The 26,676-nt window shown below is 36.9% G+C and overlaps 1 protein-coding gene across 1 annotated transcript; it reads right to left on the reverse strand.

Annotated features, from left to right (window-relative positions):
* Positions 1–1,116: 1,116 nt before the first annotated feature.
* LOC131856360 (disease resistance protein L6-like) lies at positions 1,117–22,590 on the reverse strand. The gene is made up of 5 exons (XM_059208119.1): positions 21,824–22,590; positions 21,392–21,734; positions 21,082–21,164; positions 20,209–20,690; positions 1,117–1,175 (listed from the first exon to the last, which is right to left on the reverse strand). Exons 1-5 carry the CDS (start codon positions 22,588–22,590, stop codon positions 1,117–1,119), a joined length of 1,734 nt encoding a protein of 577 aa, XP_059064102.1.
* Positions 22,591–26,676: the final 4,086 nt, after the last annotated feature.

Genomic DNA, 26,676 nt, shown 5'->3' on the forward strand with positions numbered 1-26,676 from the left:
GCTGAAATAAGCTCTTTGGGATAGGTGGTATATGGTCTTTGACCAATCACCTTGTAATAATTGGGTGGTGCCTCTATCTTTTTTGAGAAAGTTATATTGTGATTTTATCCTCGGCGAGAAGCCAAATTACTTTGACATCTGGCAATTTTAGGGTAGAGGGAGAGGCTCTACACAGGATAGACTTGGGTTCCATAGGGTGGTAGAGCCACAACATAGGAGGCGTACAGCTCCTAAACCCATGGTTCATGTCACTTTCCCTATATCCTTGAAGGAGTCTATAGAATTACAGACTCTTTAGGCAGCTGCATCATTGATTGATGTCATTGTTTAGCATGGCACACAATTGGTCGAAGCAGAGGATGTACCAGCACCTACAAAACCTTCATCAGTAGCACCTCCTTCATCAGTGTCACCTCATGCATCATTTGGCATGAGCCAGCCCATTCAGCATATGTGCCCCACCTGCCAGGGTGTATGTTCTAGTGTAGACATTGACGTGGATGAGGATGGTTCAACATCTCATTCATGTACATTTTGTGGGAGTAGATACCATGCTTCCAGTGTAGAGGATGTGGCCCTCATCGACGAACTGATCAATATGTTGTACCCTCTCTATCAGACACGGGTGCGTTTAATTTTGTTTATGACATGTTATGAATTAAGTGACTAAATCTTATAAAAAGAAATGAATTTTTATTTTTAGAACAATGTAAAGTGACATATAAATAAAATGCATTGCAGGGTGCAGTAGGTGGTGGGAGTAGACCACATACTTTTCAGTCGATTCCACAGTCACGAGTAGTTTCGCCACCAGAGGTAAAGATTTATAAATTTGTTAAAAATATATTAATACATTGGTTTCAAAATATCTTTTGTTAATTATATGTATCATTACTTGTTATTTTATAGTGCTTATCAGTGGCTGAGATGTCCCAACTTGATGATATCACGCTTTCAGCCATTGACTTTGGCCAAGATAGCTATGCGGTATCATTTAGATTTATATATTTTTGACTTAAGTGATATATTAAATACATGCTCTTTTGCCTTATGTTAATTTTTTTCGTTAGTTTACCCCACCTGCCTCGAAGACATCTCCTATGAGAAATCCATGCTCTAGCACTCTGAGGCAGAAAAAGATATCCTCTCAGACACCCAAATAACAAAAGGTAATTCTGTACAATTTAAATACATTTATTGAAATGTATTATGATTAAACATGTATATGTAGATATTGATAAATGAACTTAATTTATTTGTTCTATATACAGAAACATATGGGGTTTATAGAATTAATGAATGTACTAGATGTCGATGAGGTTCAGTAGAGGGAAGAGGTGATATCTTCATATTCACTTTGGATTGCATTCTTTCTTGTTCGAAAAAATTAAATCCTTTTATGTCTATATCATATGTTATCATTTTTCATATAGGAAATGGTAATAGCTGCATCAGATTTGACTAGCCCTCCTAAGGTTACAGGAGAACTATACGAGGCTTCAGTGTGCATTTGTTCTACATATGTTAAAAATATTTGTTTTATCTAGTTTTTCAACAACTTTGGTGTAGCGTCCTAAAATTGCGACACTTGCAATTTCGACTGCATTTCGGTCTTCACGATGGCGACGCAACACGCAACCTGAATGGAGACCCCGAAACTTGCTCACGACACCAAAAACTGCATTTTTCAAGCACCCTGGCCTGAACCTCCTTGTACCCTGCTGTCCCGGGAGGTGGGACCAGAGCGCCCAGCGCCCTGGTCCCTGGGTCCTATTTTGGGCCCAGTCTCCTAAGGAGATTGCGGGTCTTTTTGTTTGCAATTTGGAAATTATATTTCCTGGTCGGCCTAAGGTCGGGAAAATCAGTCTAATAACCCTAATCGGCAAGTATATAAACTACATTTTCCTCTCTCATTTGGATAGAGGACATAACACATACATGACGGAAAAAGCGTGGAAACTATATTCAAACATTCAAGCATTCAAGCAATTGATCATTTCAAGTCTCCATTCAAGGCTAAGTGTTGCATTCAAGACAAGGATTCAACCATTGAAGAGGAGATCACATATTACTACAACATACAACAACATACAACATCTAAACCTTCGCACATAAGGATACAAACATCCTTAGAATAAGGTATTAGTACTTGTTTTACATTACAGTCATTTACATTTACAACACTTGCTCATTTCTTGGTTAATTCCAAAACTGGGGTTTGACCTAAAGGCAAACCCCTAATCCCTAACCCCCCAATTGTCTTCGCTTTTCTATGTGTAGGTTGCAGGTACGTGGCTGAGATTGAAGATCTGGAATCCTTGTGCAGAGACGAATAGATCCCCCTTCGTTTCGCGGATTTTTCAGAGGACCGTGGCGCCGGGCGCCATCGTCATGACAAATTTTGCTCAAATTTGCAGGACAACTCCGTATCGACATTCTACTGCTAATTCCAGGTTCGCAGCTTCATCCTATAACCCGAACTCAGTTTATAAGCGAATCTTTGTCACTTTCTATGCATTCCTAGCTTAATTTCCTTAAACAACATTCTTTACAAAAGAGGGTAGCCTTGCTTTTCTAACCCTTGAAATTCATTTAGCATCCAATCTTACATTGTGTGGGATTGGATCTTATGATTTTCAACCCCTCTTTTGAATGTAAAGTCTATCTCCTAAGTGAAAACCATCGAATCCTAGCGAACCTCCCTTCTCTCTCCTCGGAGTTGGAAGAGGGGAGAGCAACTAGGGTTCGATCGCGATTTTTCCGCTTTACATTTTGGTGAACCCGACGTGAACATCCTTTCTGATTTTTCATGCTTAGATCTGAAAAAATTGATTACATTTCCATGTTTGATCTTTTGCAAAATTTTAGAGGTGATTGCATAAAAAAACCCTAAATTTTCTTTTTGAACATTGAACTTGTGAAATGCTTAATTGTTAATGTTTGTTTCAGATCTGCCTTTCTATTACAAATTATCAATCCATATTTGTGCTTTGAAAATTAAGTGGTTAAATGTCAAAACCCTAATTTTTGAAACCCTCTTGATTCAACCTTTGTCTGACAATTTGACCGATCAAAACATCTCCAAATCAGCTGTAACTTTGGATCCTGCAATAAAATCACAATATCTTTCATCCCTGAAAATTTGGAAAAAAGTTGCGAGGACCGTGTTGCACTCCGAGCGCCATCGTCCCCAACATTTTTTCCAAAATTTCGGGAGCGAGATCTTGCTGTATTTTCCTGCTAAAATCCAGAATTTTGGCTGCTTTTATCAATTATAACACTTTCAAAATTACAGTCAAAGTTGGTCTTGTAATTGCTTGGTCTAGAGCTCCTAATCATTCAAAAATTATCGAAATTGAAATTTTGTGTCAAAACTGTGTTCTTACTATCTTAAATCTGAAAATTGTATTTGCATTCATTCGAAATTTCAGTGCTTTATTCAAATTCTTGCAATTTGTGACTTTTGAAATTAAGTGCTTAATTACAACAACTTTGATTTCTGCTTTCAAAATTGAATTTTGCGTGAAATTGAGTCAATTTTTAAAATCCAAAACTTGCATTGCTTTTGACATTCCCTCTAAAATCATAAAATTCAAAATTTCAATTTCCCTCTCTTTTTCAAAATTCAAAATTTTGCATTTTTCGACAATCTGGGTAGGGTTCAATTTCGAGATTGCAACTTTAATTTGGCCTATCTACAGATCGTAAAATCCCTCAATTTTTGCAGATTAGCTCTAAAATCATCATATCTTTCATCCCTGCAAATTTCGAAAAAAGTTGCAAGGACCGTGTTGCACTCCGAGCGCCACGGTCCCGAACATTTTTTCCGAAATTTCGGGAGACTGTCGTGATTGCATTTAACAGCTTAAATCTGGAAGATTGGCTGGTTTTACTGAAAATTGCTACCTCTAAAATCAAAATCTTTTCTCTCTTTCTAGTGCATGAGTTTTACAACAATAAGCCCTACTTACACTATTCCTGTTAGACGAAGCCGTAGAATTAAGTCTTTCCGAGGTTTAACTACCAAGGAGATGGAACCTAATTTGAGTAGCCTTTTTAACGAGGATATGGGTAATTCCTCTAATCCTCCTAATGATGAAGAAGCTCTCCATGAGGTTTCTGTTGAACAACTTTCGAAATTGGATAACCAATTTGACGATTTTTACCAATGGATGTCTCATGAGTATCCTGATAGTCAAGCTCTTCCTTTAATTGAGGGTCTAAAACGCATGCTTCAAAGTGATAAGAATGGAATTGATGTTTTTCATGGTATTTCACACATTGTGAATTCGAATGTGATGCCTATAAAGAGTTGTGCTGAAACTTTAGGTTATACACAACCTCCTACACAAGACAATCATTCTATTCCTTTGACCACTTCTATTGCTAGCATACCTACCTTTACATCAAACATAATGGCTACTTCTATACAAGACACTCCTCCTGTGATTACTAGTCATGGGGGCAATCCTCCCTCTTCTTCAATTAATCCCCTTCATTTAATTTGACTTCTTCATACATTTTTTCAATGAGTGTTCCTATTACATCTTCACAAATGAACATGACGCAAGGGGGCAATTCATTTAACCATTCTATTCCTCCTTGTAGTGTTCCTCCTATCCAATCATCCCCTATGGTTGACTATCATAGGGTCCCACCACCTTACTCTTTACCTTCTTTCAATAACATAACACCTCCATCTCAATCTAACACACCTAATATGAACTCTTCGACTGAAGCGACCATTAACAATCTTGCACAAACTGTCTCTTCTTTACAGCAACAAATTGCCTCTATGAATCAATCTAAGTTTAGTGTGCCCACATTTGATGTTGCGAGCCCACTTTCTCTTGACATTGTTCGAGCCATCCCTCCTAAACATGTTGAAATCCCGCATTTGGAGCTTTATAATGGTAAAGGAGATCCTCTAACACATGTTAAGACTTTTCAAACAATTTGTACTGATTTTGCTTATGACCCAAGGTTGCTTGCAAAACTATTCACTAGAACATTAAGAGACAAAGCCCTACAATGGTATTGCTCATTGCCTTCTTATTCTATTACTTCTTTTGAACAACTTGCAAATGCTTTCATTCAACAATTTCAAAACAATATAAGTCCTAAAGTTACTTTGATTGATTTAATGCATTGTAAACAAGGTGTTAAAGAAAAAGTGACTGATTTCATTGGTAGATATAAGCATTTGTATGCTCAAATTTCTTTTCCAGTGCCTGACAATGATATTCAAAGAATCTTTATTTCTAATTTGCAAAAAGATATTCGAGACAAACTTCTATTTTCTAAGTTTACTTCTTTCCAACAGTTGTGCGCGACTCTTCACAATTATCAACTGACTGTGAGTCAAATGGAACAATCACATCCTATGGCTCCGAGCGATAAGGGTGATAGCAGTCAACAACGATTTGGGAAGATTAAACCGAACAGAGATTCCATCAAATTCAATGAAAACATCATCAACAACAATGTGAATGCAGCATCAGGTGTGCCTCCTATTTCTAAATTTTTCAGGAAAGAAAGAAAGTATACTCCTTTGAATGAATCATTGCATGATATTATGAATAAGTTATTGGGACAAAATGTGCTTACTCTTCCTCCTGTACGACAAATTGATCCTGCAAAGATTACTTCACCTTATTTTGATCACAAAGCTTTTTGTCACTTTCATCGTCAGCCTGGTCATGATACTGAAAAATGTTTTTCTTTAAAGGGTAAAATTCAAGATCTGATTGATAATAATACTATTTCTGTTTCTGGAGTGAATGATAAAGGCAACACATCTATAGCTCCTCCTAACCAAAATCTTCAGATTTTTACTGATCCATTACCTTCTCATACTTCTCATACCTCTAATGCGATTGAGGCTAATGATTCCTCTCTCTCATCTGATGGTCTTGTGTCTATGACTCCGAATGTGATTAACTTTGTAGAGCAGCAAGAACACCCTAAAGAACCTTCCATCACATTTGATTCTAGTGAAACCATTAGAGCACCTGATGGTCCTTTATACATAGTTGCAAAAGTCAAGAATACACCTTGCCGTGGAGTGCTTATCGATCCTTCATGCATGGTTAATGTTATTACAGAAGAATTTCTTTTTACTTTGCAATTGAATCAAGTGATCTATGACAAAATAGATGTGATTGTGAAATTATTTGATGCATTTTCTTCTCCTGTGATTGGTTCTATTACATTGCCCATTGAGGTCCATAACAAATCTCTTGATGTGAACTTTGCTATTATTCCTTCATCCGAACAATTTCGTGTGAAGCTTGGCTATCCTTGGTTATCTTCCATGAAAGCTATTGCTTCTCCTATACATAAGTTTTTGAAATTTCCCCATAATGGTGAAGTTGTTACTGTTAATCATAGTCTCTTTAAACCAGCTGAAAGAACTTCTAGCGTTCCTATAGATTACTTTTGGCCTAAACAATTTCAATCTCTTCCTCCGCGAAGTGATCATCTTTTCAAATCTTATCAAAAGTGGAAAATAGATAAGATCCTATCTTTAAGTGAACCTAGAACACCTAAACTTGACATTCCTATCATTCTTGAGAAGGAAATTCTTCCTTTGAAAGATAAAACTAATGTCTTTCCTCAAGAAGATTCCCAACCCGTCCCCATGGATGTGACTATGTCTATGCCTGATAAATCTTCTAAAAGTAGACCTATCCCTCCTCGTCATGATGGACTTGGTCTTCTTCCTAAACCAAAAATTCCTCCTTTATATGGAGCAGTTCCTCCTCCTGCCTTTTATAGAGAAAAGAGACCTTCTTCTTCTCCTATTATCCAGCCTAAGAGACCACAACCTAAACACCCAAGTGATAAGGATGAGAACATTCCTCCTCCTCTATCTTCTACACTTCCTACTAAGACTAGACGAAATCGTTCTGCACATGAACGCCGACGAAAGCGTCATCTTAGGGCTCAAGCAGCTGCTTCTCAAACTTTACAATCTCCAAAAACACCTTCAACAAGCATTATTCCATTTTCTCCTCAGCCGGATATTGAGCCTAAATCTCCTAAACATAAGATGCATGATGGTCTTGATCCTGTGCGAGTTAAAGATCCTATTTTTATAAATCTTGATGATGATATAGATGAAAATGTTATTCATGATGAAAATGTTACTCCTCTTGCTTCTGATAGTGAATATGAACTTGTTGATGTTGATAACCATTTATCTAATGAATTTTCTAAAGCACTTATCCTAGCTCCTAGACAAGAACAACGTGGCTTGGAACATGAACATAGCCCTTGTTTGGATCTTGTGATAGCTCCATCTGCTGTGTTGGATGTTTCTCCTCTAGCGTGTTCCCTGCCTTCCCGAAACATTGATCAGCAAGATCGGGAGGTAGATGACATGCTAGACTAGTTACATTAGCATGGCAGATTCTCTCCTCCTCTCTTTTGTTACTTCTTCTATATGTTATTCTCATTCTTCTATTTGTCATCCTTAGTGTTGTCTACTTGAGGACGATGCAAAGCATTGAGATCTCTTTGGTCTCTCTCATGTTGACTCAAAAGACACATGTGTTCCCTTCTTCTAGGTAGTCTTCCTTGATTGGGGAATGAAGAACAATTATGCATACATACATATGATATATATACATGACTTATCATACAGCATACTGACCCCGAGGAAAGCGAAGTCACCTTGTGCTTTGTGTTTTGTGTCTATTATCCTTGGGTTTATCTCACACTTGGGGGCTAAATCTTTGTGATAACGTGCTCCTTTCCTTTCTCATTTCTTATGTGTATCACTACGTTAAAAAAATCACCCCCGTTGAGGCGTGTGCGATCGCTTTAACGTAGGGGGGCATACACCCTGTCTATCCTTTCAAGATACTTGAAAATTTCTTGGCGAACTTAGCTTTGCCTTGAAAATTTTTGGTATTTCTTTTGCATGACTCATAGTGAGGGAACCTTACTACTAACAGTCATGGTTCTCCCTCGTGATCTTCCCTTTTAATTTGTCAATCGAAGTCGTAAGATCCTTAGTCCACTGGGGGCTTGGTGTATCTTGCCTCCTTGACGTGGTGAAAGTCTTTCAATGTTGTTTCCTTGTACTTTACCGGAAGTATGAGCTCACATACTCCCACTAAAGTGGGGGCTAAATGTAGCATCCTAAAATTGCGACACTTGCAATTTCAACTGCATTTCGTTCTTCACGATGGCGACGCAACACGCAACCTGAATGGAGACCCCGAAACTTGCTCACGACACCAAAAACTGCATTTTTCAAGCACCCTGGCCTGAACCTCCTTGCACCCTGCTGTCCCGGGAGGTGGGACTAGAGCGCCCAGTGCCCTGGTCCCTGGGTCCTATTTTGGGCCCAGTCTCCTAAGGAGATTGCAGGTCTTTTTGTTTGCAATTTGGAAATTATATTTCCTGGTCGGCCTAAGGTCGGGAAAATCAGTCTAATAACCCTAATCGGCAAGTATATAAACTACATTTTCCTCTCTCATTTGGATAGAGGACATAACACATACATGACGGAAAAAGCGTGGAAACTATATTCAAACATTCAAGCATTCAAGAAATTGATCATTTCAAGTCTCCATTCAAGGCTAAGTGTTGCATTCAAGACAAGGATTCAACCATTGAAGAGGAGATCACATATTACTACAACATACAACAACATACAACATCTAAACCTTCGCACATAAGGATACAAACATCCTTAGAACAAGGTATTAGTACTTGTTTTACATTACAGTCATTTACATTTACAGCACTTGCTCATTTCTTGGTTAATTCCAAAACCGGGGTTTGACCTAAAGGCAAACCCCTAATCCCTAACCCCCCAATCGTCTTCGCTTTTCTGTGTGTAGGTTGCAGGTACGTGGCTGAGATTGAAGATCTGGAATCCTTGTGCAGAGACGAACAGATCCCCCTTCGTTTCGCGGATTTTTCGGAGGACCGTGGTGCCGGGCGCCATCGTCCTGACAACTTTTGCTCAAATTTGCAGGACAACGCCGTATCGACATTCTACTGCTAATTCCAGGTCCGCAGCTTCATCCTATAACCCGAACTCAGTTTATAAGCGAATCTTTGTCACTTTCTATGCATTCCTAGCTTAATTTCCTTAAACAACATTCTTTACAAAAGAGGGTAGCCTTGCTTTTCTAACCCTTGAAATTCATTTAGCATCCAATCTTACATTGTGTGGGATTGGATCTTATGAGTTTCAACCCCTCTTTTGAATGTAAAGTCTATCTCCTAAGTGAAAACCATCGAATCCTAGCGAACCTCCCTTCTCTCTCCTCGGAGTTGGAAGAGGGGAGAGCAACTAGGGTTCGATCGTGATTTTTCTGCTTTACATTTGGGTTATCAACTTGTATAATTGTCTTTAACCTATTGCAAGCCCCTTCCAAACTTCCTACTCTTATTCTACCATTCCATTTCAGTAGAAGTCCTACATGTATATTATGGGATCCAACACGACCAAAGGAAAAGGTATGTTTGTCTTAGATCAATTCCTTTTCACTAAGTGCACAACGGAGTTGAAACCCTCTAGTTAACTCATTTTGGATCACTTACCATGGATATCAAAAATGGTCCTAACTAATTCATGTATGACTTTGCCTCCTACGACCACAACACATCCATCTGAGGCTCCGGTATGCTTTAGTTTTTTAGTCTATTCATTTTTAGTTATTATGTGTTATTTAACATATATGTTATTAACATGTATTAATGTTGTTTTACCAATTACAGCCCCCTTCAGGACATCCCACGGATCCTCAACCTCACCCAATTGCAGAAGACAGAGATGAGGTAATCAACATTTCAACTTCAAACAATTTAGAGTTCAGTATTTAGTTATTTTGATGTTATATTGAGAAAATATATCTGATTCGACATTTGAATTGTCCTTGTGTAGCCACCTGCAGAGCCACGTACTGCTTCGAAGAGGCTCGATTTTGATGATACGCCATAGTCATAGATACCGATAGAGACATATAGTTATAGTTGTGGTCATTGAAGGGCCAATTTTTTTATATATTCAACATTTGTATATGTATATATTGCCTTTGACAGACATGGCACATGCCACATTTTTGTAACTATTATTGATTTAGCATCTATACCATTTTTTGATATGTACACGATTATTGTTCATTTTGATATATATGAGACTTGATATTCAATCCAGTTTGTTCATTGATATTTTTGAAACTTAGTTATTTTCTATTAAAATGTGATCAAACTTGTTCATTGTGTATATGTCTTGAAATATGATCCAATTTGTTCATTACTTGTAACTCATATGGCGTATACTTTTAAACTATCTATTGCTCATATTGTGTATACCCAAGTACCGACACCAGTAATGCTAATATTGTGTATTTTGATTGAGTGAATTTTCTTTGAGTCCTCCGTGCATGAAGAGATTGGAGTGAAGTTATTATTTCATAAACTCATGCTTATGGAGCGAAGTTCATCATTTCAAGAACCAATTAATACAAGATTTGAGTGCACAAAGAAGATTTGAAATTTATCTAAGGATGAGTCATCTTAGGTAAGGTTTTCATTTAAATTTTATTCCATAACAAGTCGGCCTTAGGGTAAGAGACACACCTATTCATCCAAATCTCCTATAAAAGAAGAGTTGAAGCAATCATTTTAACATCAAATCAAACCAATTATCTCTTCTTTCGTCAAAAACCGTCAATGAGAGGTGAGAAAATAGTGCATCTTTCATTTTGATCATCGTGGGAATGAATTGTCAGTGTGAGCATGTCTGAGTGGTCAGGTTTATGCTAGGTGTGCTCTTGTCTCACTCCCCAAGACGTCCGATCATTCGGAGCCACCTCATAGCAACGTTTTCCCTTGAGCACTCAAAGTGGTAAAAATGGTCAAACTGACATCGCGTAACTCAGAGACAGTGGAACTTATGATAATCCATTTGAACCTATGGGGTTGTGTTGTCACTACCTAAAAAAGCCTCTCTCCGTTTCGAGCAACTCGATTTTGTTTTCTTGTGGGGAGATTTTTTCTGTCGCATCAAAAACTATCAGTGAGAGGTGGCAAAATAGTGCATCTTTCATTTTTGTCATCATGGGAGTGAACTATCAGTGCGAGCACATTCAAGTGGCCTGGTTTACTCTAGGTGTGCCCTTGTCTTACTCCCCAAGACATCTGATCATTTTGAGCCACCTCATAGCGACGTTTTCCCTTGAATGCTCAAAGTGGAAAAAATAGTCAAACTTTGACATCGCATAACTCGGAGACCGTGGCACTTATGGATGATCCATGTGAACCTATGGGGTCATATTTTCTCTTCCTAAAAAATACTCTCTCATTTTCATACAAATCGATTCCGTTTTCTTGTGGTGAGATTTTTTCTATCACATCAAAAACTGTCAGTGAGAGGTGGCAAAATAGTGCATCTTTCATTAGGCTCATCATGGGAATGAACCATCAGTGAGAGCACATCTGAGTGGCTGGTTTTATGCTAGGTGTTCCCTTGTCTCTCTCCCCAAGATGTCTAATCATTTCGAGCCACCTCGTAGTGACGTTTTCCCTTGAGCACTCAAAGTGGAAAAAATGGTCAATGTTTGACGTCGCGTAACTTGGAGACCATGGCACTTATGGATGATCCGTTTGAACCTATGGTGTCATGTTGTTTCTGCCTAAAAATTCCTCTCTCTATTTTGGACAACTTGATTCCATTTTCTTATGGTGAGTTTTTTTCTGTCGCATCAAAAATCGTCAGTGAGAGGTGCCAAAATAGTGCATCTTTCATTCTGCTCATCGTGGGAATGAACCATCAGCATGAGCACATCCAAGTGGTCGGGTTTATGGTAGGTTTTACCTTTCCTCACTCCCCAAGATGTCTGATCATTCCGAGCCACCTCGTATCGACATTTTCCTTTGAGCGCTCAAAATGGAAAAAAAAGTCAAACTTTGACGTCGCGTAACTCAGAGACTGTGGCACTTATGGCCGGTCTGTTTAAACCTATGAAGTCATTTTGTTGCATCCTAAAAACAACTCTCTCAGTTTCGGACAACTCGATTCCATTTTCTTCTGGTGAGATTTTTTCTGTCACATAAAAAACCATCAGTGAGAGGTGACAAAATAGTGCATCTTTCATTTTGCTCGTCGTTGGAATGGACCGTCAGCACAAGCACATCTGGGTGGTTGGTTTTACGCTAGGTGTGCCCTTTTCTCTCTCCCCAAGATGTCTGATCATTCTGATCCACCTCGTAGCGACATTTTTCCTTGAGCACTCAAAGTGGAAAAAATAGTCAAACTTTGACGTCGCGTAACTTGAAGACCGTGGCACTTATGGACAATTCATTTGAACCTATGGGGTCATGTTGTCACTTCCTAAAAAATCCTCTCTCGGTTTTGGACAACTCGATTCTATTTTCTTGTGGTGAGATTTTTTCTGTCACATCAAAAACCATCAGTGAGAGGTGGCAAAATAGTGCATCTTTTGTTCTGCTCATTGTGGGAATGAACCGTCAGTGTGATTGCATTCAAGTGGTAAGGTTTATGCTAGGTGTGCCCTTTTCTCTCTCCCCAAGACGTCTGATCATTCTGAGCCACCTCGTAGTGATGTTTTCAATTGACCGCTCAAAGTGGAAAAAATAGTCAAACTTTGACGTCGCGTAACTCAGAGACCGTGGCACTTATGGATGATCAACTTGAACCTATCGGGTCATGTTGTTGCTGCCTAAAAAATCCTCTCTCAATTTTGGACAACTCGATTCTATTATCTTGTGGTGATATTTTTTTTGTCGCATCAAAAATTGTTAGTGAGAGGTGGCAAAATAGTGTATCTTTCGTTCTTCTCACCATGGGAACAAACTGTCAGTGCGAGGGGGTCTGGATGGTCAATTTTACACTAGGTGTTCCCTTGTCTCACTCCCCAAGACATCCGATCGTTTCGAGCCACTTCATAGTCAAACTTTGATGTCACGTAACCTGGAGACCGTGGCACTTATGGATGATCTGTTTGAACCTATGGGGTCATGTTGTCTCTACCTAAAAAATCCTCTCTTAGTTTTGGACAACTTGATTCCATTTTCTTGTGGTGATATTTTTTGTCCATCAAAAACCATCAATGAGAGGTGACAAAATAGTGCATCTTTCATTCTGCTCGTCGTGGGAATGAACCCTCAGCGCGAGCATGTCTAGGTGGTTGGATTTATTCAAGGTGTGCCCTTGTCTCACTGCCCAAGATGTCCGATCGTTTGGAGCCACCTAATAGCGATGTTTTCCCTTGAGCGCTCAAAGTGAAAACAATGGTCAAACTTTGACATCGCGTAACTCAAAGACCGTGGCACTTATGGATGATCTGTTTGAACCTATGGGGTAGTGTTGTCGCTACCTAAAAGAGCCTCTCTCAGTTTCAGACTATTCCTACTAGCCCTTCAAATCGGGTAATTTGGCAATAACTCAAAACTTTCCCAAAACACTATTCAGATACCCATTTGCAACTTATTTAACATATGTCAGAATCAAACATAGTTATTTATAATCAAATATTATAAATTTATAATCAAATGGTACAAGTTTAGTACAAATGTATTTGTAATCAAATGGTACAAATTTGGGCTCTCAAAATTTGCAAATCAGCCCCATGGACACTTTCATATATAAAATTTGGCATCTAATATAAACGATCAAGCTCATTACTGTTTATATTTACAAAATTTTGCATCTAAATATGCAAATTACAACTCTTTGTTGTTTTTTATACAAAAATTAGCATCTAGATATGCACATTACAACTCATTGTTTTTTATACAAAATTTAGCATCTAGATATGCACATTACAACTCATTGATATTTTTATATACAAAATTTGGCATCTAAATATGCACATTACAGCTCATATGCATGTAGAACACATCCAAAAAAGCAAAGTGACAACATTTCACAATAGATATATACAAAATTGTCAAAATTAATCTACCATATTGTAGAATTATTCTTCTAGATGGCCCAAAATCAATCGAGTGAACCTTCTGGATCAGCTCTAACCCTTAGTGTATCAAGTATTGCCTCGTGGTCAGATTCATGAACCTTCCACAAATCCTTGTTAAGAGGTCTACCATGATATTTAATCAAATGAATATTTTTTGCAACAAGAAGGTTTGAGTAATGAAGAATATGTCTGTGTCTCAAAGTCCTCAAAAAACCAGGCATTATAATTTTTGATAGGGTACCTGCATTTTATAGAAGGATAAGTTAATGCCAAAATCAATACAATGACTACTAAATAAATGAGTTTAAGAGGTCTCAATATAACTCGACATAACAACAGTACCTTCTAAGCCATGTCCTTGTCACAATAACGGATCCTATTGGGTACTCAATACCCTCTCCATCAACCACTGTAGAAGTCAATTTCTTTTTGGCCTCAATACAACGACACAAAAAGTAATGTGTTCATTCTTCATTGTTATCATCCACAATAACTGCATATATATGACCTGCATTTAATAGAAGGATATAAGTTAATACCAAAATCAACATAAGTTAATACGAATAAATTGAGCTTAAAATTGTAGCAAATTGCAACCCTTTCCTTGGTTCAACTATGTCTGATACATGGTCAAAATCTATTGATGCTTCAATTTTGTTCATTTGTAGTGCTCTAGGAAGTTGATATGTATCTAGGGTTTTAAAAGGTCTACAAGACCATTGGTCAACCCACTCTTTTGATTCACATTCATCCCACACAAAATGCATACACGAAGAGAAAATGCGTGCAATCTGTCTAGTATAAATAACTAGTGATGTTGCATTTGAACTTCTAAACAAATGCAAGTCACTTGATCTAGTAAGTGTACAACAATCTAGATAGTTTTCAGTGTTAGATTCACGTATTAACCGAAAATGTCTAGAAACAATAGACTTACCTGCATTATCTGGTCCCATTGTAGAGTTACACCATTGCACAATTGTTTCTGAATCTATTAACATTGCACCACCTTCGTACTTAAATTCCTCTCGATTAAGAGCTCTTTTCACACATGCTCCTACACCATCATGCTCTCCCTTTCCATGCCCTGCCTCAATGAAATTCCAAAAATGTTGCACACCACTTGTCACATGCATCCTAGTCAACTAGTAGAATGTCCTTGCATTCTTGAATTGTGTGGTGCAATTGGCCGACCATATTAAGAGTTGGTTGTATCTTATACCTCTTTCCCTTAAACTATCATAGAAGACTGTAAATCATCCTTGCACAAACTTTGAGAAATGAGTATGATCATCGCTAATATAGAAGTGATATTCTCTTATAACCTTTATGCCCTCCTTGGTGCTATCATGTGCATGCATGAATGCAATGTGTACAAAAATTGTAACTTGTGTAGAGTGGTAATACATAGATTGTACTTCATTTTGTGGCTTTAGTGTATAATTCTTAGCAAAATCAACGATAGAGACAATAGTGCCGAGAGGGAAAGTTTCCTTAAACAACTTGAATTGCTCATCTAACCACCTAGCTCTATGTGTGTGACATATATACTCATACACTAGTTTCTCTTGAAACATCTTCATAAAATCAGCTACGCATATATCTGTTTTCACTAACTCACACCTCTTTGATTCTTTTTCATCTTTAACACCATATGTGACTAACTAGTATTTTCCAATAGAAACTAGTTCCTTACCAATTTCATGTGTGCTATCCAGATGTAGGCATCTATGCAATTGTTGCAAACTGCCACTTGTAGGATAAAAACCTCACAAACACATCATCTTATAGTAAATGCAGCTGTCATCTTGTCTACATAGTACACTTGGAACAAATTCTCTCGATGACTTAGGAGGTGCTTGTAGACCACATTCCTGCAAAACATCGTTAGTGTGCAAAGTGCAACATATATAGCAATAAATATCATAATGCATGGAAAATTCAACATGGACCCTACAACAACATGTAGTACATGCATGATTAATCTTAACATAAAATGGTTTCGTCATCTCAAAAATTCTTTGACTAATTTAAATTTGAGGAAATCTTTGAAGAAACCTTTCATAAAATTGTGTTTGAGTTGTATCTAAATAGTGTTTTGGATGTGGCTCACGATTACTAATTCCAATTCGCCTTCTAAGAACATCTCTTTGGTTGGGTGAAACCCTTGTGTTGTCATGCCAATATTTCTTAATTAACATTCTTAGTGCATCAACAACAACCTTGTCCTTGCATGGGAGTCTACCCGAGAATTCCCAAAGAGAATTATTGTTAGGATCCTCGATTTTCTCTCGCCTCTCTAAGGCATAGTGTAATGTGGTTCTACTTATCCTTAATGACTTTCTTGTTTTGCTTATTAAATGAGATTTTTTCATTTCCTTTCCCATTATGGTTGATGTGAGGACACGGCGAGTAACATTAGCATCTTTAGAATGTGATTTCGAACCAATGGCTTGGTATGCATCAAATAGATTTCTCACAATGGTTCTTTCACTATTATTTTCGGATGTTCTTAACCCCAAAATTTTCATTGTCTCTCTAAATTTCATATTTTTAATCATTTCAACAACTAATTGGCATCTTCCACTTTGATTTAAGTTTTCAAAATGGTTATTCCAGATTCTTCTAACCGTTCTTCTACAAGTTCTTTCAAAAAATTATCATGCATTGGCTTCACAATATTTTCATCAATATCTATTAGGAACTTTGGTTTTCTATGAATTATTCTAAGAGGTGTTAAGATTGGTGCATGCTCTTTGTTTTCATTGGGTGCATTATGTGCATTGATCACATCAAATTCAAATGGTATATCTTCTTCAATTTCATTAACATGTGCATGTGCATTCACCAAATCATTTTCAAATGGTGTATGTTCATTGAATTCATTAGGTGCATTCATCATATGTATTTGAATCGGTGCATTCATCACATTAATTTCAATTGTTGAATGTTCATCACTTTCATTAGGTGCATCAGATGATGTACCTTCACATAATCTCCTCATACGCTCCCTTTGTCTTTCCTTTGCTGCCTCTCTTTGTTCATCTGTTTCTCTCTTGTTCTTTCTCATTGTCCTACACATAACATTATAATGACAATCCACAATCAAATAGCAAAAAAACAACAAATGATCATCATTTGGTTATATTCTAAAGTAACAATAATAAAATAACTAAAAAAAAACAAAAAAACAAGACAAATCATTTATGATCAAAGCAAAATAACAACAAATGATCATCATTTTTTTATAATCTAAAGTAACAAGGATAAAATAACTTCAAAAACAGTCCAATATACAAGATAAATCAATCATTTCAAAGCAAAAGTGACCAAAAAAAAATGAAAACGTGACTATTACTGTCCCAGAAAATCATGTGCAAAAGAATTGGGGCCTTCAAACAACTTGCAATGATGGTTTTTAGGCCATTGGGACTAAAATATATTAAGATTTGTATAGGTTATGGAAACATTTAATGTGAATGCTCACAATTTCTCATAACCTATACGGGTTCTATAGAACTAGAAGTTTTGGCCTTATTTCTACATAACCCGTACTGGTTATGTAGAACTAGGAAAAGGAGAGGGGGAGAGGGAGAGGGAGAGAGAGGGAGATTGGGAAAAGGTGAGGGGGAGGGGGGAGAGAGGGAGAGAGAGGGAGAGAGGGAGGGAGGGAGAGATTAAGAAAAGGAGAGGGAGAGAGGGAGAGATGGAGGGAGAGGGAGATTGGGAAAAGGAGAGAGAGAGAGAGAGAGAGAGAGAGAGAGAGAGAGAGAGAGAGAGAGGGGGGGGGGGAGGATGGATGGAGAGGGAGAGAGGGAGGGAGGGAGATTAGGAAAAGGAGAGGGGGGTGAGGGAGAGGGAGAGAGAGGGAGATTGGGAAAAGGAGAGGGGGAGAGGGAGAGAGAGGGAGGTTGGGAAAAGGAGGAGAGAGGGAGAGTAGGATAAAGAGAGGGGGATGGATGGAGAGGGAGAGAGAGGGAGGGAGATTAGGAAAAGGAGAGAGAGAGAGAGAGAGAGAGAGAGAGAGAGAGAGAGGAGAGAGAGAGAGAGAGAGAGAGAGAGAGAGATGGATGGATGGAGAGGGAGAGAGAGAGAGAGATGGATGGATGGAGAGGGAGAGAGAGAGGGAGATTAGGAAAAGGAGAGAGAGAGAGAGAGAGAGAGAGAGAGAGAGAGAGAGAGAGAGAGAGAGAGAGAGAGAGAGAGGGAAAGGTAGAGAGAAGGAGATTGGGAAAAGGAAGGAGAGAGAGAGAGAGAGAGAGAGAGAGAGAGAGAGAGAGAGAGAGAGAGAGAGAGAGAGAGAGAGAGAGAGAGATTGGGAAAAGGAGAGGGAGAGAGAGGGAGATTGGGAAATGGAGAGGGGGAGAGAGAGAGGGAGATTGGGAAATGGAGAGAGAGAGAGAGAGAGAGAGAGAGAGAGAGAGATTGGAAAAAATAAGACAGAGAGAGAATAAGATAAGGAGAGGGGGATGGATGGAGAGGGAGAGAGAGGGAGATTAGGAAAAGGAGAGGGGGAGAGAGAGAGAGAGGGAGATTGGGAAAAGGAGAGAGAGAGATAGAGAGACAGACAGATAGACAGATAGACAGACAGACAGAGATAGACAAACAGACAAACAAAGATAGAGAGATAGATAGAGAGAGATAGAGACAGAGACAAAGAGACGGATAGAGAATAGGATAAGGAGAGTGGGATAGATGGAGAGGGAGAGAGAGGGAGATTAGTAAAAGGAGAGGGGGGAGAGGGAGAGAGAGGGAGATTGGGAAAAGGAGAGGGAGAGAGGGGGGAGGGGATAAGAGAGATAATATGGGATAGGAAGAGAGGGAGATAATAGGATAAGGAGAGAGAGAGAGAGAGAGAGAGAGAGAGAGAGAGAGAGAGAGAGAGAGTGGGGTGGATGGAGAGGGAGAGAGAGGGAGATTAGGAAAAGGAGAGGGGGAGAGGGAGAGAGAGGGAGATTGGGGAAAAGGAGAGAGAGAGAGAGAGAGAGAGAGAGAGAGAGAGAGAGAGAGAGAGAGAGAGAGAGAGAGAGAGAGAGAGAGAGAGAGAAGGGGGAGAGTGGGTCAGAGAGAGAATAGGGGATAGGAAGAGAGGGAGAGAATAGGATAAGGAGAGAGTAGGATAAGGAGAGGGAGAGAGAGGGAGATTGGGAAAAGGAGAGAGGAGAGGAAGAGGGAGAGAGAGGGAGATTGGGAAAAGGAGGAGAGAGAGAGAGAGAGAATAGGAGATAGGAAGAGAGAAATAGAATAGGATAAGGAGAGGGGGATGGAGAGAGTGTTAGAGACAAAGAGAGAAGGGGTTAAGGGGAGTGTGAGGGAGGGAGATTGGGAAAAGGAGAGGGGGAGGGGGAGAGAAAGGGAGATTGGAAAAATGAGAGAGAGAGAGAGAGAGAGGGGGGGGAGAGAATATGATAAGGAGAGGGGGAGGGAGAGAGAGGGGGAGAGGTAGAGGAAAAATTGGGAGAGAGGGAGAGGGAGAGGAGGGCGGAGATGGGGAGAATAGGATAAAGAGAGGGAGAGGGAGAGAGAGAGTATAGGAGAGAGAGGGGGAGAGAGAGATAAGATAATGAGAGGGGGAGTGAAAGGGGGGAGAGGGAGAGGGAGGGGGAGAGAAAGAGAGATAAGGGGGAGAGGGGTGAGAAAAGATAGGATAATGAGAGAGAGAGAGAGAGAATGTGATAGGGGGAGAGAGTAGGAGGAGGAGAGGGTGAGAGGGTGCATGAAAGGTTTTACCCTCTTAATCTTATCCAATTTTTAAAAAAATTAGTAGTTTAGAAACTAAATTCAGAGTACTACAATTCTTATTCTTTTCTCAACTCCTAGTTTTGAGTGCATGACCTTCAAATATATCTTTGAAGTTCAAGTTTACCGGTTTTCAAAAGAAAAAAAAAAAAATGGCCACTTATACCCCCCCTTTTGTTCACCATCTTGGTGCACTTACCCCTATCTTTGATATCTTTGTGAAATATTCTAGAGATCTTATGCAATTGAGTCTTCCAATAATCTTTGTTGGATTTACCATATAATTGTGCTCCAATAATCTTTAAGGACAATGGTAATCCATTGCAAACATTTAGAAACCTTTCAACCAAATCTTCAAACTCTTGGAGTAGAGTAGGCTTCAGGAAAGTATGCCAACAAAATAGTAGTTTACCATGATGCGGATCTAATAATTTTATTTTGTAAATAGATAAGATGCCCCAACATTGAAGGACTTCAAGTTCTCTTGTAGTAACTATCATCAAACTACCCCATCCAAGACTATCCTTATTAGGCACTAGAGCATCTAATTGATATTCATTATCCACATCATCTAGAATGATCGGCACTTGAACAGATCTCAAATGGTTGGCAAGAATTCCCTTCCCTTCTTCTATATTGTCAACCAATATACCCTGAAGACCGAAGTCCTCCAAAATATTTTTCTGTTTATTATGCAATAAAATTTTTGAAGCAACATCTCTAACATCAAAAAGAAAACTAGACTTTTCTATAATTATGTATTTATTGTTATATAATTGTTTGGCAAGAGTGGTTTTGCCAAAACCTCCCATGCCCCAAATTCCCACAATTTGCACTGTGTGAGAGCTTTTTGCAGATTGAAGCATAGTCCTCTCAAAATCTATGACAACTTCATCTAGATCAATCGGATGTTTGGAAACCACAAATAGCACATTTTTTATTATTTTCAAAACACGATTAACAATACTCTTGAGCAGGCTCTCCTCGTCACTACACATATAGAAAAACTACAAAATGAAGCAGAACAAACATTTCTTAACATCACATATGCACCAAAAGTTAAGAAATAGTAAAAATGCACCGAATGCAGAAGATAATATGAAAAAAGATAAGTGATGGAGATAAAGGATTTGCTACTTACTCTTCATTATGAATGATGCTACCAACATTGTATGAAACATTGTTGAGCGTGTTCTTCCACTCCTGAAGCTTTTATGAGGTATACCTACCCTTCTTTTCATGTTCTAAAATTGCATGACCATATACTCCTTTTGCATATCGAATGCCATCAGGTTGAACATGGTAGAAAATAGGAACAATTGGAGTGCATGTTTTAAGCCTAAATGAAAGCTCTGCCAAACACCATGGGGATTGTGCATACCTCGGAGAAAGTATAGCTATATGAAGTGAAGCCCTGCGCATTACTTCTTCAATCTCTGTAGGCATTAAATCCCCTAATTCAAGCTGTTGGGAATCAAGAAAAACCCTCAATCTCATGCCAGTGAGGGTATTGTAGAGATTGGTGGCGAGTGTCTTTTTGCATCAGAGCCTCGATGATTAATAAATATATCATAGGGAAGCTTTGTCTCCGACATTTTGGATCTACCAGAAATAGAAGGAGATGGTGTAACCTGTTCAAAAGCATGCATGGTGGATGAAGATGGTGAGATCCCCTGATAGTCATGTCTAACCTGAGTACTAGAGGTAGATCTATCAGGCACATAATTGGATTTAATTGAACAAAGAGAAATTAAGAAAGAAAACCAGCTAAAACAGGATGAAAATAAGGATCCTATTGAGGTTGTAACAGAAGTAGATGAAGATGGAACAATTCCTTCAGATGCATTTGTATGCTCGTTTTCTTGTTGACATCCAATATTACAACTAGAAGCAGAAGCAAATGCCATGGATCTGGATCTGAACTTTGACAGGAAGAAAACATGATTAACTATACTCTTGAGCAGGCTCTCCCCGTCACCAGACATATAGAACAACAACAAAACGAAACGGAACAAACATTGCTTAACATATGTACTGAAAGTTAAGAAATAGTAAAAATGCACCGAATGCAGAAGATAATATGAAAAAAGATAAGTACTGGAAATAGAGTATTTGCTACTCACACTTCATTATGAATGATGCTACCAACATTATATGAAACATTGTTGAGCGCGTTCTTCCACTCCTGAAGCTTTTTTGAGGTATACCTACCCTTCTTTTCGTGTTCTAAAAATGCATGACCATATACTCCTTTTGCATATCGGACGTCATCAGGTTGAACATGATAGAAAATAGGAACAATTGGAGTGCATGTTTTAAGCATAAATGAAAGCTCTGCCAAACACCATGGGGATTGTGCATACCTCGGAGAAAGTATAGCTATATGAAGTGAAGCCCTGCAAATTACTTCTTCAATCTCTGTAGGCAAGTAATCCCCCAATTCAAGCTCTTGGGAATCAAGAAAAACCCTCAATCCCATGCCATTGAGGGTATTGTAGAGATCGGTGGCGAGTGTCTTTTTAGCATCAGGGCCACGATGATTAATAAATATATCATAGGGCAGCTTTCTCTCCGGCATCGTGGATCTACCAGAAGTAGAAGGAGATGGTGTAACTTGTTCAAAAGCATGCGTGGTGGATGAAGATGGTGAGATCTCCTGACAATCATGTCTAACCCGAGTACTCAAGGTAGATCTATGAGGCATAGAATGGGATTTAGTTGAACAGAGAGAAATGAAGAAAGAAAACCAGCTAAAACAGGATGAAAACAGGGATCCCATTGAGGCTGTAACAGAAGTAGATGGAGATGGAACAATTCCTTCTGATGCATTTGTATGATCGTTCTCTTGTTGACATCCAGTATTACAACTAGAAGCAGAAGTAGATGCCATGGATCTGGATCTGAACTTTGACAGGAAGAAACAATAAAAAACATAAAATGGACTGAAAGAAGACATGTTATTGAGGAGGTTAAGTGCTAAGAATTTGTAAGTGGAGAGAGTACCGATAAAGATAAAATAGTGACCAAAATGATAGATTGTGTGGCTAAAAGCATACGAGAACTATACAACCACAAAAGCCAATTACAACACAGTATGCAATGCTTAAAATCAGTATATGTGGTTTGCTTGGGAAAAGCATGGAAGGAATCCTTTGCGAGCATCATGACATTAATAGAAATATGGCAAATAAATGATCAGGTGACTAAAAATTTTAGTCACAACAAGTAAAAATGATCAAATTCTAGTCATTTTTTGCAACAGGACTATAAATGACTAAATAAATGACTAATTTGGTAATTGGTTAAGGAACACAACTAAATAATTAGTCACACAAATAAAAATGACTAAATAAATGACTATTAATCCTCTATTACAACTAAAAATCAAGTTTATGTTTGGACAACAGTTATATATAAAATTGAGTTGATCAAATCCTATGTATCATTTGGTTTGGTTTTATTAGTGGTTGTTTTCACATATGATATTATTATTATACCTAGTGTTAGATCCCTATTTGTTTCTGTTATCCAAATTTCTTTTTTATGTCAATTGCACTTAATAGGGGGTTTTTCTTGTTAGGATCTTGGTGGTCCGAGTCTAAATTTCTAATTTTCTAATAAATATAATGTATGGTTTGATTTTTTATTATTTTATTATATAATTAATTTTTAAATTAATTATTAATTAAAAAAATAATTATATTTTTTATTTGATTATTTATATATTTAATAGATTTATTATTGTTTTTATTATCATCTAGAATTTGAATTTTGAATTTATATTTAATTTATTCTATATTAATTTTTAATTTAGATTTAACTTTTAATATATTAATTAATTATTTATTAATTTAATAAAAACATTATTTATTATTATTTTTATTAATATTTGGATTTTTATATATTTTGACTTTATATTTAATTTAATATATTTAAATTTTAAATTTAGATTTAACTTTGAAATTTATTTTAATTATTTATGTTTTATATGTAGATTTTGTCATAATCATTGTGGAGGGATTAACAAGGTAATGATTTTACACTCACTAATCAAAACCATACACAATCAAATGCTTACACTCATTAATCAAATCCATACACAATCAAATCTATAAACATTTAGCAACATTTTCATGGATTGTAGAAGTTTCCTATCCTTGATTTTACACTTACTAATGTGACCAACTATTAAAATCCTCCTTAAATAGCTAGAATATAATTCTTTAACACAATTTTATATGCAATAGTAAGAAACTATTTTCAAGTATTTATAAACTAGCATTTGTATTTTCATAAAAGTTTCCCTCTTTATCTATCCTTTCACATTTGTTCCTTCATTTTCCAATTTGCTCTCTACTAGCCGCTCTTCTTAATATTTTATTTGTTATCCTTCTTTGTACTATTCTTCTTCCTCTTGATAGATTTCTTATTGCAATCTAACATGATGACCATACCAAAAAATCTAATGTGGTTTGTCCCAAAACATTCTTGCAAGTACAACATGGACTATGAAAAACTTATGTCAATTGTAGACACCTAAAAATGTCGCATTAATTCTACACTAATTATTCGTCTAATTAATTAAGTAATTCTTTAATTATAAACTAACTATTTCTTCTAATCATCGCCCTTCAACACTTCTAATTATTCTATTTCTATTCTCAAATCATTTTAACCAGTTAACCATATCTCAATTATTAATTAAATATCAATTATTTAATTAATTATGATCTTTTCCTTAATTAAATAATCTTTATTATTTAATTAATTCGATCTCCTAAGTTTAAATAATTTCATTTAAATCAATTAATTAAAATCCTCCAATTCCCCAAATTATAATTCCACTTAATTTCATCCAATTTCATTTCATATTTTCCCAAATTCAAATTTCAATTAATTTCATTTCTTCCAAATTCACATTTCTCCAAATCTGAATTTCAGTTAATTTCATGTGCATTTCAGCATTCAAATGACCAAATTCAAATCCAAATTGAAAAATGAAAATCAAATTCAATTTCAAATTCCTACAACACATGCTAAAATCAGAACTGATTGATCAAATCAGTTGTCTAATCAGTTAACTCATCAATCATCCTTTTTAACTGAAAATCAACTTTTTATGACTAATCCATCTATTCAGTCTACTGATCAATCAATCCACTTATCTCTCCAATCAATTCAGTCTTCTAATCAATCAATCTAGTCAACTAGCTAGTCTATTCAGTCTATTGGTCAATCAATTGAGTTCACTCTCCAATCAATTCTGTTAACAGATCAATCTAATGAGCTAACTAATCAATCTAAATCAGTTGTCTCCCAATCAAAACTTGAGTTCTATTTCTCACCCCCTTTGTGTTGAAAATCTATAAATTCAACCTCTTTGCTCATTTCATGGTAGAATCTAGAATCACAGTGTTCAAACAATTGTCTAATCCATGCAAGAATCCCAGTGCAATACCTAAGAGGCACCTACAAGCACAATTTAGAGAAGCACAATGGAAGCCACAATGCAGGATGAGGGAGTTTCATTTATTTTTATCTTGTGTTAATTTCTATTGGTTTATGTCTGAAATTTCTTTGATAGTTAAGGATTTGGTGATTTGTCCTTATTTCCTATTTCTGCATTAATGATTTTTAAGCATGAAACACCAATTATAACATTTGTGCTTTAAGGAGGTCTAATTTAGTTATGTCCAAAGTAAATATATGTTATCATTGTCTTATATTTAAATTCTTGTTTGTATTAACCACGTCATTTCTTTAAATTATTCTTACTCTTCCATACATAAAAAATTGACATTTTGAAAATTGAATTACAAGTAAAATTATAAGGCATCATACATACATAACTATGCATGATATAATAGGTGATTAAAAAAAAGTGACTAGACAATTGTTTTATCTCTTAATCTTGAACATGAGTGCACACATATACAGCCTATTGTCTAGCTATTTTAATTGTGTAATATTATTGTTAAAGAAATAAAATGCACACTTAATTATATTTAAATTACTGTAATGGTGAAATTTATAGAATGGTGTCATTTCCCATTTAGTATTGTGTTCACTTTAATGAAAATTCTTTAATATAATTATATTTTGACAAGTGGCATGCTCTTATGCTAAGCTTAGCTCATGCCCTAATTACTATCCATCTATATTTCCACTCACTTACACTTATTACTATGCATTTGATATTTACTTCTCATTTATACATTCCATTCAATTTTTTCTCAATACATTTCATCCCTTCCTTAAGATTGTTGCTTTTTTACCTAGGTTCATCTATGTGCCACTCAAGATTAGTCCTCGACATGGAAGAATGAACCTCAAGATCAAATATTCAAATTCTAATTCTAATATTCCTACACCTTTTCACTAGTGTCTTAGCATTTAAAGACATTTAATATGGCAGTGATTCACATGTTTGAGCCTAAAAATAAAAGAACATCTAGAGCACACTTAATTCAATATATTATGTGTAGAATTTGATGGCTAATAGTTAGAACATCTAAAAATATTAGCTTAAGATGGTAATAAAAATGTTCAAACTAAGATGATAGAGTCATGGACATGATTCCATCCAAGGAAAATTTATACCCATAATCTAATTCTGCAAAATAAATAAGTGATTTTTATCGTTTTGTGTTTGCATGTTCATGTTCCTGACAATCAATCTAACCTTGAATTTCATTTTTGTTGGATTGTTATCTATCCAAAATTTTACTCTTGAAAGTTTCTAAATCCTTTTCAATGAATCCATTTTATGCATATCCTGCAATCATTGCATTCCATGAGACCACATTTCGTGATACATTATGTCAAACAATTTGCATGCCTTGTCTATACATCTATATTTTGCATACATGTTTATGAGTGTTGTCACAACTACATCTAATAAAAAAACCCCTTCTTTTATGCTTTGATGGATGACCATACCTTGTTCCAACGCTCCCATTTTAGCACAGGCAGTGAG

The sequence above is a fragment of the Cryptomeria japonica genome, chromosome 7, assembly GCF_030272615.1.
Source record: "Cryptomeria japonica chromosome 7, Sugi_1.0, whole genome shotgun sequence".
Classification (NCBI taxonomy): Eukaryota; Viridiplantae; Streptophyta; class Pinopsida; order Cupressales; family Cupressaceae; genus Cryptomeria; species Cryptomeria japonica.